Source organism: Cydia pomonella, chromosome 16 (genome assembly GCF_033807575.1).
Source record: "Cydia pomonella isolate Wapato2018A chromosome 16, ilCydPomo1, whole genome shotgun sequence".
Lineage (NCBI taxonomy): Eukaryota > Metazoa > Arthropoda > Insecta > Lepidoptera > Tortricidae > Cydia > Cydia pomonella.
The window spans coordinates 16,785,618-16,800,866 of record NC_084718.1 but is presented as its reverse complement, the minus strand read 5'-3'; the positions used below and the strand labels follow the sequence as shown (position 1 = coordinate 16,800,866).

The 15,249-nt window shown below is 38.3% G+C and overlaps 1 protein-coding gene across 2 annotated transcripts in view; it reads right to left on the bottom strand.

Annotated features, from left to right (window-relative positions):
- Positions 1-15,249, bottom strand: part of LOC133526162 (aquaporin-11) — a 39,779-nt gene that overhangs the window by 21,340 nt on the left and 3,190 nt on the right. For both annotated transcript variants that reach the window (XM_061862648.1, XM_061862649.1), the window contains exon 3: positions 1,862-2,045. In XM_061862648.1, the coding sequence (XP_061718632.1) occupies positions 1,862-2,045 (184 nt within the window). The remainder of the gene's footprint in view (positions 1-1,861; positions 2,046-15,249) is intronic.

The window sequence follows — 15,249 nt, the reverse complement described above, 5'->3', positions numbered from 1 at the left end:
ATCAGACGAGTCTTCGGATGTCAAACTAAAACCAGCATATTAAACCGGAAGACCGATGAGGCACTTGTAATCGATAGCTGATAATCTTCCAATCGTTTTATTGTAGATATATGTAGTTTGAATAAGACCAATATCATTGTTACGTTCAGTTTCTGACATCCAAAATGGATGAACTATTATTTTAAGCACCTTAGCCACTCTGACTCTTCCTTTTCTTATGGTGAAATTTGTGTATCTTACAACATATTGTTCCTCATAGATGCAATGGGCAGCAGTGAGGATCCAGTTGAGAGCGATGAGGCTTGCGGTGCAGATTCTTTCCCCTTGATAGTTCTGCAAGCTGACCACAAACGGGAACTCGTTATGGACGTCTGGCATTCCTTTGTGGATTCTTTGAGCATGTCTTGACTGTCTTCGCCCTTCGCCGCAGTAATACAGCGCTATAAGTACCACTGTTTGCCTCATTTCAAACGATTAGACGACGGAGGTACAATTTCATGTAATATAATGCAATTTTTGGGTTGATTTTAAATTTGATGTTTTACTTTAAGATCGTATAAAGCAGGATAAGCTAAGTGTTCCAGCCCCCAACGGGTTTGGGTTTGTAATTTTGTGGATGATGTGGTGTTTGTACGAGTATATCCCATAATAGGCTAGAAGACAAGTTTTTATGAATGATATCAGTCGATCAGGTTTGTTTTGTGGTTCAAATGGGTCCATTACATTAAAGCAAAACAAAACTCAGAAAGAAAGTCAAAGTCTGACAATGGTACTCGTACTCTACCCACGAAATGGCAAGCAATTGTGATGTCACGATTGCTGAAAAGTCGTCTTGAATTATGGAAAACAAGGAAAATTGTTGTTAAATATTATTTTAATAAAATGTAAGGAAACGAGTGGTATAATATTTTGTTTCCTTTTTACATTCAAAACATGTACGGTATTTATAAAAGCAAAAAAAATTGAAACTTTTGGTCTTGTATTTTTTGATCATTTTCATATGCTTATATTTTTATTGTAATACTAATAAGTTGGTTATTTTCTAATATTTATTTACCTAGATTTTGTTATAAAATTCAACATGTGTCGTCACATAATGCAAATAATGTTACGCACGGTACACGCTTATATATTTATGTAAAACAAAAAACATTGAAGAAATATAATATTTATTATAATTTCAAAAAGTTATAAGTTTGGGGGGGGGGGGGGGGGTCTGAAATTTTTCACGTGCGATACTAATCAAACGAGCGAGCAAAGCGAAGTTATAAAATTCAACTAACTTCTAACATTCCCGGCAGAGGCTAGTTGATGGACAATAACTTAACGCAGAGCCGAAACTACAAAAGCTTGATAATTATAATTAACATACCATGTTCCTCCTATATTGTATACAAGCAAAGATAATTTAAAATAGACGTGTATTTTCAAAGAAAACTTTTTAGCCACGTAAATTTACCGGTATCTTTCGACACATGATTAAAAATTTTAGAACGCCATTTGACTTTGATCCTTATTATTTTACTGATACGTGTTCAATTTTTTAATTATCTAAAAGTGGCGCCATCTTACTGGGCATAACCAAAAGGTTATGGCGCCATCGCTCGAAATGATGTCGCCATACCTTTGGCCATTGATCTATTTTTTGATATTTAACAAAATTAAAATATATCACTGAAATAATAAGGATAAAAGTCAAATGGCGTTCTGAAAGTTGTAATCATGAGTCGAAAGATGGCAGTAAATTTACTGTGGCTACAAAGTTTTTTTGTCAATCCACCTCTATATCAAATCTTTTTGATACAAGAAATAAGAAGCAATTTTGACAATAAAACCCTTTTGGGTTAATAACGTGACTTACCAATAATAAGTTCAAAGCAACAGCCGCATAACTCCGCAGCAGCAATGGCCTCTTCTAACAGAACGCGAACAAATGATTCCTTCACTAGCTTCTGCACCAGGCGCCGCGCGCAATGCGCCAGCAGTGACGTTAGGAGGATGAAGAGGGTTGATACCACTAGGGGGGCGAAGGTTACTTTGTTTACCTGGAATGTTAAGAGCAAAGTATAGTTCGTGATCGTCCGTACAAAAGGAGAAAACGTTTTTCCACTTCTAAACATTTTCCATTCTCCATGATTTTTTAGTACGTTATTGACACAATGAAAGATAAGGTTTATAAATGTTCCTTTTTTTTTCAAAATTTGCAAAACAAAAAAAAAACTTTTATTTTAAAGCGAAATCTAGAATATATTATGCTGAAGTGATCGACATTAAAATCAAAGTGATTTGTTAAGGTTTAGTTAGTGGAAAACGTTTTCTCCCGAAATGGAATTTCATAGAAAAACTACCGTTACTTCGTTAAATTCAAAAAGCTCTTAAGGAGTAAATTTAAAAAAATTAACATGTCAGAATGATGGCCTTTCCAAACGTCACCGATCGCATACGATTCGCAATACATTAAGAGCCCTTAATCCTTGGAGCGTTCTCCGATTTCACGAAATAACGCTCGATAGATGGCGTTGGCGCTCGGTACGCGAGCGCCGGCAACGCGACGCGCGTTTCAATGCAGACTAGAATAATCTTGATAGTTTTCAATATAATTTCAAGCAACATTAATTTTAGTGTTATATGATATCATATGGGCACTCTTTATTTTATTTTATATGCACAGTAGTTTTTTTTATGTACACTACTACTAAGTGTACAGACTACAGAGTGTACTATAACCCTTGCTCTTTATTCTGTCTCTTTCACACCAATGGAAAATGAAGAAGTTAGTAAATGACTGCAGGTATAAATAAAGTATATTAGTGCGATAGAGAGACAGATAGTGTTTCGTTGTCGTATCGTAAACGATTGGCATGTTGGCCACACACTTGCTTGGTGCCTAGCCAAAATACCAATCGTTTGCGAATAGATATTAGTGCGATAGAGAGACAGTAGTGTTTCGTTGTCGTATCGTAAACGATTGGCATGTTGGCTACGCACCCATGATACCTAGCCAAGAAGCCAATCGATTGCGCATATTAGTGCGATAGAGAGACAGATAGTGTTTCCTTGTCGTATCGTAAACGTTTGGCATGTTGGCTACGCACCCATGCTGCCCAGCCAAGATGCCAATCGTTTGTGCATATTAGTACGAGAGAGAGACAGATAGTGGTTCGTTGTCGTATCGATTGGCATGGTGGCTACGCACCCATGCTGCCTCAAGATGCCAATCGTTTGCGCACATTAGTGCTATAGAGTTTCAGTGTTATTTGAAATCACGTTAGGGTTTGTATTATTATTTATGACCCGAATGAAGTCCATCCAGGTTCTTATGATGGAGTCAGGAGTTGGTCACCAGAACTCCTAATCTACTCATTATAATTCCATCGTGCTTGGGCTCAAAAGATTTGCCCTGACGAACACCATCGATCTAGATGAGGTCCAGGGTCTCATGACGGAGTCAGGAGTTGGTCACCAGAACTCCCCAGAACTCCTAATCTACTCATCATAACTCCATCGAGTTTGGGCTCAATAGATTTACCCTGATGAGCACCATCAATCTAGATGAAGTCCAGGGTCTCATGATGGAGTCAGGAGTAGGTCACTAGAACTCCTAATCTACTCATTATAATTCCATCGTATTTGGGCTCAATAGATTTGCCCTGACGAGTACCATCGTTCTAAATGAAGTCCAGGGTCTCATGATGGAGACAGGAGTTGGTCACCATAATTCCTAATCTACTCATCATAACTCCATCGTGTTTGGGCTCAATAGATTTGCCCTCACGAGCACCATCAATCTAGATGATGTTCAGGGTCTCATGATGGAGTCAGAAGTTGGTCACCAGAACTCCTAATCTACTCATTATAATTCCATCGTGTTTGGGCTCAAAAGATTTGCCCTGACGAGTACCATCGATCTAGATGAAGTCCAGGGTCTCATGATGGAGTCAAGAGTTGGTCACCATAATTCCTAATCTACTCATCATAACTCCATCGTGTTTGGGCTCAATAGATTTGCCCTCACGAGCACCATCAATCTAGATGATGTTCAGGGTCTCATGATGGAGTCAGGAGTTGGTCACTAGAACTCCTAATCTACTCATTATAATTCCATCGTGTTTGGGCTCAAAAGATTTGCCCTGACAAGTACCATCGATCTAGATGAAGTCCAGGGTCTCATGATGGAGTCAGGAGTTGGTCACCAGAACTCGTAATCTAATTATCATAACTCCATCGTGTTTGGGCTCAATAGATTTACCCCGACAAGCACCATCAAATTACCATTATGATGAATAGATTAGGAGTTCTGGTGACCAACTCCTGAGTCCATCATGAGACCCTCGACTTAATCTAGATCGATGGTACTCGTCAGGGCAAATCTTTTGAGCCCAAACACGATGGAGTTATGATGAGTAGATTAGGAGTTCTGGTGACCAAATCCTGACTCCATCATGAGACCCTGGACCTCATCTAGGTCGATGGTGCTCGTCATGGCAAATCTCATGAGCCCAAACACGTTGGAATTATAATGAGTAGATTAGGAGTTCTAGTGACCAACTCCTGACTCCATCATGAGACCCTGGACTTTATCTAGATTGATGATGCTCGTCAGGGCAAGTCTATTGAGCCCAAACACGATGAGGTTATGATGAGTAGTTTAGGAGTTCTGGTGACCAACTCCTGACTCCATCATGAGACCCTGGACCTCATCTAGATCGATGGTGTTCATCAGGGCAAATCTATTGAGCCCAAACACGATGGAATTATGATGAGTAGATTAGGAGTTCTAATGACCAACTCCTGACTCAATCATGAGACCCTGGACCTCATCTAGATTGATGGTGCTCGTCAGGGCAACTCTATTGAGCCCAAACACGATGAGGTTATGATGAGTAGATTAGGAGTTCTGGTGACCAACTCCTGACTCCATCATGAGACCGTGGACTTCATCTAGATCGATGGTACTCGTCAGGGCAAATCTTTTGAGCCCAAACACGATGGAATTATAATGAGTAGATTAGGAGTTCTGGTGACCAACTCCTGACTCCATCATGAGACCCTGAACATCATCTAGATTGATGGTGCTCGTGAGGGCAAATCTATTGAGCCCAAACACGATGGAGTTATGATGAGTAGATTAGGAATTATGGTGACCAACTCCTGACTCCATCATGAGACCCTGGACTTCATTTAGAACGATGGTACTCGTCAGGGCAAATCTATTGAGCCCAAATACGATGGAATTATAATGAGTAGATTAGGAGTTCTAGTGACCTACTCCTGACTCCATCATGAGACCCTGGACTTCATCCGGGTCAAAAATAATAATGCAAATGCAAACCCTAACGTAATTTCAAGTAAAAATGCGTTTTTCAGAAAATCGCAGCCAAATAACACTAGACCCTACTCATAGTGTTGAGTTCCTGCCGGTGAGTAAGGTTGCCAGAGCTCAACGAGGGGCGGGAGGGGGTTAGAGTCGGCAACGCGCATGTAACTCCTCTGGAGTTGCAGGCGTACATAGGCTACGGATACTGCTTACCATCAGGCGGGCCGTAAGCTTGTTTGCCACCGACGTAGTATTAAAAAAAAGGACCACTGAAAATCCATCAATAAGCGAGAGTCTGTTAAGCATAGTGTAAAAAATGAACTTTTATTAAGATTTTCTAATCGCAGTATATAGCACTTCTCGGAACTCCGTAGCTGATTACGATCGCAACGAATGCCTGACAATCGAGCACAGGTCCGTCCTCTAAGCGCGCTCCGCGCGGACTGAGAGCGGGGCGTCGCTGCTGCGTGATTTATACGTGTTTAAAAAAAATATAAATTTACGGCAATGTAGGTCCCACAGTTATGATTTTTTTTTTATAGGTTAACATTAAGTTACAGTTTGCTATAATATTATTTTTAAAGCAAAATATGCGTACAATTTGCGGAAAAAAAAATATAATACCACCCTGTTTTCGCCAAAAAAATGAAGAAAATTCGGAAGGTATTTTATCAGTTTTTTCAAATGAATCTTCGATTGTTAATCATTCCAGCCCCTCGTACGAGATATGTTGAATCAAATTGTAGTCATTCATGTACCAAATGATTCTTGTTTACAGCAAAATTGAGAACCGAAACGCCACATCTCACTGCAAAATTTGGAAAAGACTCCCAAAAAAACTCATTAAAAAAGAGGTTTAAAAGAGAAAATGAAAATTTGAACTGTTGGAGCCGCTAGTTTAGGAAACGATTATTTAAGTACGTTACCAGTTTTTGAATAAATACTAATAGTTACGTCGTAATCTTGAATGAAAAATGAAGCATTTTACAAAATACGCTCGTCTGTAGGAATAAGGACTCTTAAGGCAATTGGTCGATCACTTGAATTCGTTGCTACTATTTTTCTTTTAACTGCACAAAAGAAAAACTTAATATAATACAAAAGGCGAACAGAATGCCATGAGGATACTAATACTAACTACACCTACTAAACTAAACTAAACTAAATAAATAAATGATACTATCTAGCCAGCAAGTACCTTAAATTGCATGCGATTTGTTGTAACGTCTGTAGGTCTGAAGTAGATTTTTAATATTAAAACATCGTTTTATAACGATTCATAGAATATGTCAAAAAAGTCATGTAGACATTGTAGTTAGTGGCCAAGGTAAAAATAACAATTCACCGAAGTTTGCACTAAGTTAATACGGGTCAATAGAGGTGGATTTTCAAAGAAAACTTTGTAGCCACAGTAAATTTACTGCCATCTTTCGACACAAGATTGGAACTTTTAGAACGCTATTTGACTACTGATATGTGTTAAGTTTGTTAAATATCGAAAAGTGGCGCCATCTAATAGAAACCTTTGGCCTATTTACTGTGGCTTCAAACTTTTTTTTTGACAATCCACCTGTATACGGTAAGTGTACCATACTGATAAGTGTGGCTGGCCTTTACAATGGGGCCAGAGGCCCAACCACAACACCGATTTTAGCGAATTTCGGACATCTTTCTCTGTTATCTTAATCACGCCTTAATTGGAGTAAGAGGGAAAGATGCCCGAAATTTGCAAATTTCGGTGTTCGCAGTAGGCCCCAAGTTTACCTACACATTGATTACTTACCCCCTTATTCATAAACGTGTACTAAAGTTACGATGCCGCTAATAATCGTTTGTCCCTTTCCATCATACCAATACGTCGGAAAGGGACAAACGATTATTAGCGGCATCATAACTTTAGTACCTACACGTTTATCAATAAGTGGGTTAGTGTATAAATTGCGTGTTCATACGTTTTCTACTTGCGCCGCCCGCCATATTTTCATTCTTTGACAGGTTAGGCATCGAAGGCACAGACCTATCCGCCGTTCATCCACAATTGAAAATTGTTTAAAAATATTTCAAACGGCTATTAAATTAATCAAATTAAATATTTTTCATGAACAAAAATACTAAATTATAAACGTAATTATTTTAAGGGTAAAATCATTGATACCCCTAGGGAGTCATAGCTTTTTTCACAATCTATAACTCTCGCGGGAACAATATAGGCCTTTGTCCTTCAATCCTGCATGAAATAAGATCTTTTTCGAGCAAGTTTCATGAAAAGTATGAACGCTGTAGACTGACTGACTTTTCTAAACACCCTACCGAGATTTTCTCGAGGGGCTACAGTATGAGGTTCTTCAAAAAATGAATGTACAGAGAGCCTACTGCGAACCACATTCGACGTGTTGCCTCTTTGTCGCACTTGTTAATTCATACGTAAGTGTGACACGTCGGAAGTAGCTCGCGGTATGCCCAAGCGCGTGTAACTCCCCTGTAGATGCAGGCGTTCATAGGCTACGGTGACTGCTTATCATCAGGGGGGCAGTCAGCTTGTTTGCCACCGACGTGGTATTATAAAAAGCAAGTAATATTTTTATTGATACAAATTCCAATTTTCCAACGTAAACAGCAAGTGTTATTCACCCCATTTCATCTACTTTGTAGATACTTCGAATAACGAAGTAAATCTGAAACTCAACTGAACATGTTTTGAATGTAAATTTATACCCATAGAGAAGTTATTTATTACTGCTAGCTATCTTATTAAAATGTTGTTACTTTATGTTACAGAAGTACCTATTTGTCGTAAATATGGATGTGCGGACAATTTCCAAAAAGTTGGAAAGGTTCTCGATAATTTCAGGGAAATTTTACAGGAAACAAAGGAAACTTTGGATCGAAACTCTCCATGTTTCGATTCCCATATAAAAATATGAGAGGTATCCGAATTTTATCCAAATTATATGTAAAATTTGCAATTTTGTAAAGTTTTCCGACGCATATCAGTATTAGCAAATTAACTAAATTTGTATCAATGTGGCTACTGTGGCTAGAGTAAGGTCTCTTTCAACCAAATGATTCCTGGGTTCGTAGCTTTATCTCAGATTTGAGCTAACAGATTTCATTATAAACTAGTAGTTCGCCCCGAACTGAGAACTCGCGGTTCGCCAAAAAGATAGATCAATTGAATGCAACTACTTAGTCGGCAAAGGATTGAAAACCGCGTGCGATTTATTGCAAGGTCTGTGGAGCTCTTCGAAGTCACCATAGATATTAAATCTGTGGTAATTACCAAAATAGCCAGTCCCCTCACAAATAGTTTTTTGGCCTTCTATAGGTAGGCTCCTCTAGCTTTATAACCCCTTGATCGAGCCTGCTCATAATAATGACTAAAATATAATGCCCTCAACTACGCGTTTACCCCATTTCATTTAAATTAGAACAAATTTACTTAAGTTATCCTCTGATACTAAACTTCAGCTTAAAAACATCGAAATGCCGGGACGTGCCCCTAGCCCCAGCCGTGTGTTCCAAGTTGTTTATAAGAATTTCACTTCGTATCGCTCTCTCGTTCGATAACATACGTGCTAAAATGAGATAGATGGTTATAGTTTTTATACTCGTATCCTTATGGGTATATTGAAAATCTGATTTCGATTTGTCATTGATTTTGCCGCGCAGAACCCAAGCTCACAGTGAGCTATGGCAACAATCCGGGACAACGCAATGAAAATGATGATCATTAGGTGTTTTAAGTTCCGTAAATCCGCTGTCCACACCAAGATGTAATTAAGTATAACTACTAATGTTATATTTGGTTTTCTCTGCGTTTTTAAATTATATTTCTAAATTTGCACATAATAATGCTTACAAACTAATTGACAAATTCAAATCCGCAACGTAGGTTTCGTCGGGTGGGAGTTTTATTCAAATAATAGTTATTTGGGTTAATATTTAGTTTTATATTATTTAAATATAAAAGTAAAGTAATGTAGCTACCACTTGTAGTTAGGTGAATGAAAAAGTTCAATTCTTCATTTATTTTTTGATCAGACGAAGACTTCTTTTCATCAATATCTTCATTGCACAAGTTTGATCGAGATCCGATAACTGAGGCGCCTTTCATCGAGTTTGAAATTAGCTCATTCTCTAAGTAGATTCTCACGTTTTCACACCTGGGCGATTCCATAATAAAGTTAGACGTGGTAAGAGAAATACCGGGGCAAAAGAAAAACTTGTAGGGAACCCTCATTACTGTTTATTTTACCCCATCTGACCTTATCTAAATATGATTTCAACAAATCGAAATTAAAATTACGGTGTTTTCTCTAAAAAACCGGACAAGTGCGAGTCGGACTCGCCCACCGAGGGTTCCGTACTTTTTAGTATTTGTTGTTATAGCGGCAACAGAAATACATCATTTGTGAAAATTTCAACTGTCTAGCTATCACGGTTCATGAGATACAGCCGGGTGACAGACGGACGGACGGACGGACAGCGGAGACTTAGTAATAGGGTCCCGTTTTACCCTAAGGGTACGGCACCCTAAAAAGGAACCCTTGAAATGCACAAAGTACCTATACATTGTTATTATCCTACCAAAAACATCACATTAATTTGGATACAAATTCTAAATAAATGGTATGCTAGTGCAAATAAGATAGGGAGCGTGCATAAACTGTAGGAGGCAGCACAGGAGCCGTCAGATTTTTGGCGCGAGGCGTAAATGTTATGTTTATTGTTCCGATGTAGTCCATAAGATGGAAGAACCTATGCACAAGAAAACATGTTTATGGTTCTCATTCAGACCACAAGATGGCAGACCCTCCAACGCGCACGGTTCCTATAATTGCCAAAATTTTCATCGTTAGATGAACACTGCTTGGATGTTGTACTTACGGTAAATGTAAATGATTTAGCACTTCTGATACCACAACGGATATCCTCAATTTTTTGAAGTGAAAACTTCTTTAGCGGCGCTGTGCACTTTTTGGAATGGGGAAAAAATGTTAAACTCGCGACAGGTTACGTGACCGACAGATTCGACAGATTGAAAATTCGTAAGACGGACACGTAACGTAGTCGTTGAAATTATGATCAATGCGGTCAAGAAAAAATGCTTCACAAACATGTACGCCCGTCCTTGTATTATTAAAATTGTTCAAAGTTCATGCAGCGCATTTTTTAATTCCGATCTGTTAAAATTGTATATTAGAATCGCCCACCTACCAATAGTTCCGTGCACTTCATTAGGTCGAAAGTTATTTGCTGATGAACAATTTCTCAAGCTCAAGCAAGGCTTAGTATTGAAAAAGGTAAGTTCCTTTATATAAAGAAACTAAGCTAAGGGTTCACTGACCTCAATACTGTAAACATTTATCACACGTCATGGCCCTAACTTTGCCCACTACGATGCTTTCAACCATTCCAGCATAGTTCCTGTAACCAATTTGTAAACGCAACTGCATTCGTGTCCGTGTCTGTTAGTTTCTCGTCAGAATTAACATTTAATTACAATGAGCAAGCTAATTTAGATCGTAGCGTGTTGGGATAGAATTGATGTTGAAACCGTTTATGGCAACGATACAGTTTCGACTGATGCCTTTGAGCGTGCATTTGGTGCAGTGTTGATGTTTTGACAGGATTGACGGGTACAATAATATTGCCTAATAATAATAACATTGAACATTAAGAGGCTGTCAATACCTAAAGCGCGCACACTGACTATTTGTATCGGAGTAAATGAGATAGCAGTGTCGCATGTTACTGGGCCTGCGCAAGGGAATAATAAGAAAAATAAAAATTTAAATAAAAGAAGTGGATTATTAGTGTAATATTTAACTCGACCAAGGTTTAGATATAAATGTTTTGAAATTGTGATTTTAATTGCCGACCCATAAGTCAAAACAATAAAGACATAAAACCGTTTAATTGTGATTTTAAGACCAATCTTTGCAATTATTTTCTATCGAGCCGATTTCGTTCAATCGTGTATCGAGTACGACCACGGTCTTTGAAATATAATTAATATGAACATATATTTTTCTTACTTGACTAAAACAAATAGCCTTTCTTAAAAAACTGTTTAAGTAACATCAATTTCAAGGACATTGGGTGTTGACAGCCTCTTAATTGGGTCAAATAAAAGGTCCTTGTAGATCTACTCCATAATATATCGAGAAACTTTTTGAATATAATTGAATCACCACATCAAATGAAACTTGAACTCGTGGCTCTAAGACAACGGCCACCGCTCGACTAAGTTGACTAGCTTGCTAAATTAAGTGGTATAGTCACCATCAGATATATCGGACCGGCCGAAGTGCTCAAAAATATCTGAACACGCACTCTAACGTCTTGGCAATAGAGGCGTGTTCAGATATTTGTGAGCACCGTGGCCGCTCTGATATATCTGATGGCGACTATACTCGTACAGTCAGCATCTATAATAGCGTATGAAACAACACGTCGAAAGTATCTGCCACCCTGGAATACTTTTCTATATAGATATTTAACTTTACATTACACTCATAAAAGTATTTTGTTAATTGTAATACATATTGATGGATATCACTTTTTGTTGACACATTAGATAAAATACTTTTGATGCGTTGTCAGATCCGATACTTTTGATGCTAACCGTACTTGTGTAGTTCAATAGTTTTTTTTTTGTTTTTTATATGATAGTTACGTTTGAGGACGGCACTGCAGAGTAATTATAAAAAATAACCTAATGAACATCTTTTTTTGTTTTTTAACATCTCTCAAAATATCAATATTATAGACCACCTTATCGTCCATACAAAAAGAGAATTCAAAATTTGCAATCCTTACAAAAAATAAATTTTAAAGCGAAACCTATAAACCTAGAATATATTATGCTGAAGCGATTGACATCAAAATCAAAGTGATTTGTTAAGGTTTACTTAATGAAAAAACACTTTCTCCCGATATGCAATTTCATAGAAAAAGTACCTTTATTTCGCTAGGATCGCAAAGCTATTCTTCCCAAATTCCAAATTCTTTATTTGTTAAACATAGGTATATACAGTAGGTCTTAAATTTATAATAAAGTACCACTATGCTTCGCCACATGGCATACAAATAGCTACAGAGGACATGTAGCATGCATTTACAAACTAAATCTATGGTAAATTGAAGTATACACAACATTAATATTGATAGCGATCCTATTACTTCACAAATATCGTCACTGACACGGACGCCTGGCTGACAAATCTGTTTGTAGCGGCTGACGGTTTGCGACGGTTCAACGCATGGCAACACCTAATACTGAACCCATGGGTAGTTCAAATGAGCAAAGTGCTAACCGTTTGGATTAGTCATATTTAGCTCACAAAAACATCATCATCTTCCTCGCGTTGTTCCGGCATTTTGCCACGGCTCATGGTAGTCTAGGGCCCGTTCGCAACTAATCTCAACAATTGGCGTAGGCACTAGTTTTTACTAAAGCCACTGTCATCTGACCTTTCAACCCAGAGGGTAAACTAGGCCTTATTGGAATTAGTCCGGTGGCCTCACTATGTTTTCCTTCCCCGAAAATTGACTGGTAAATATCAAAAAATTATATTTTGTAGATATATTCTAAAAAACTCATTGGTACGAGCCGGGGTTTGAACATGCACCTTCGAATTGCAAGCCACACGCCCTTACCGCTAGGCCACCTACGCTGTTTGGACGGCACTGCAGAGTAATTATAAAGATTAACCTAATGCAACATCTCTCAAAATATTAATATTAATAGCGATCCTGATACTTCACAAATATCGTCACTGACACGGACGCCTGGCTGACAAATCTGTTTGTAGCGGCTGACGGTTTGCGACGATTCAACGCATGCCAACACCTAATACTGAATCCATGGGTAGTTCAAATGAGCAAAGTGCTAACCGTTTGGATTAGTCATATTTAGTTCACAAAAACATCATCATCTTCCTCGCGTTGTTCCGGCATTTTGCCACGGCTCATGGTAGTCTAGGGCCCGTTCGCAACTAATTTCAACAATTGGCGTAAGCTCGTTTTTACTAAAGCCACTGCCATCTGACCTTTCAACCCAGAGGCGGAGGCTAATGTACGTAAAGCACCATACCCAAGGGTATCATACTACATTCGTACCAAGCTGGATATAATTTGTTTGTCTTCCCCGTACATCAGAACATAAATTGCCCGAATCATAAAAGTTCCGCCTTGGCCCAAAACAGACTTGACAAGACGTCATATTGTACTCACATGGATTATGCCTTAAGGCAGAGGGAATATATTTCCCAACTGATTTTGAACTTTATTTCAAAGTGATAGGGTTCAATTTTGCATAATTTCTGACAACCTTATGTCTATAAGGTTTAAATTATAAAGGGTTATAGAGCCAGCAGCAGAAGTGCTAAGCGGGTGTATAAAATGACCTTCAAACGCTCTTATTCTCTAAATAATAAAGATGTGTTCAGTTCATTCTGAACACCTCGCCCGCTCAGCAACTTCTTTGCTGACTGTACCTACAATTTTTGACTGAGGAGGCAAACGGCCTATACCTGCAACACTAGAGGGGTTGCAAGTGCATTGCCAGCCTCTAAGGTGAGAGTACGCTCTTTTCGTGAAGGTTTGGTTATACATGCACCTGCAATTGTTGTAGCCGCAAAGTTACACATTGTTTGAATGTTCGTAAAGGTGCATTTGGACTGAAATAACATAACAGGGGGCCTAGCCAAGATGCCAATTTGCGCTACGATAGCGATACGCTTTCACTCTTACATATTAGTGCGATAGAGAGACAGATAGCGTTTCGTTGTCGTACCGCAAACGATTGGCATCTTGGCTAGGCACCTCGTCCACTTTATTTAAAGTAGTACACCAGTTTTTTTTTTAATGTTACTTTCTACCCAAAATCATGAGCCCTTTCGATCCTAAATGTGAAAAAAGAGTCACAAAACTTTCATACCTACAGTTTTCGTTCTCCCATTCCGTTACCGCCGTACAAAGTATATGAAAAACAGTAACGGAATAAAAATAAAAATCTTAGGGCATTTTTTTCTTACATTAGAATCGAAAGAGCTAATGATACTGAGTAGCAATAACAGAATACAAATAGCAGAATAAACAACCAATTGTCACTAACCACCTAAGACACTACTGTATCTACCTACTTATTCTGTGCAAATAATACATTCATACATACATACATACACACAACAGTAAAAGTCCCAAATCTGAAAAAGTAGGTACAATTTTAAATAAAGTGACTCAGCTGCGCGTATTTGCAATATGCATTGCAGCGTGTTGCATGAAACGGGTGGTGCCACTGTCAATTTTCTTGATTGATGGGGACGGCCGCCGGTGAAAACTAATTGTAGATGACACACAGAATCCAAACGGTGCATTATATTCATATAGGTACTAGCTCTTACCCACGACCATATTTGTGTGAAATAAGTAATACCATAGTAAATTTCTCCCCCCTTTTCACCCTCTTCAGGGATGGTTTCCGGGATGAAAACTATCCTATGTCCTTCCTCGGCTCTCAACATAATATAACATAACATAGGGTGGGCAAGTAAGAGTGATACATTTTGTTTTTAAATTTTAATTATATTAAGTGCAAAATATATTACATTTTTTTTCAGAAATATATTACTCAGGGTTGGCAATTGTATACGGAAGATAATTTCTGCCAAATGTCTACCGCTAGCAGCAAGCAATTTTTTCATTAGTTCATTCATATAGCTCATGTGACTCATGTCATTGTATGTGAAACTGCAAAGTTTCATTATAATTCAACACGTAGTTTTAAAATGGGAAGGTAAAATTCTGCTGCGGACTCTTAAGATCCATGTAATTTTGACAGTTGCTTTCCCCATTGAGTTGTGGTTGCTGCATTCAAATACTCTCGATTTATCTAAGATATTGACAGTAATATCGCCATTTTCCCG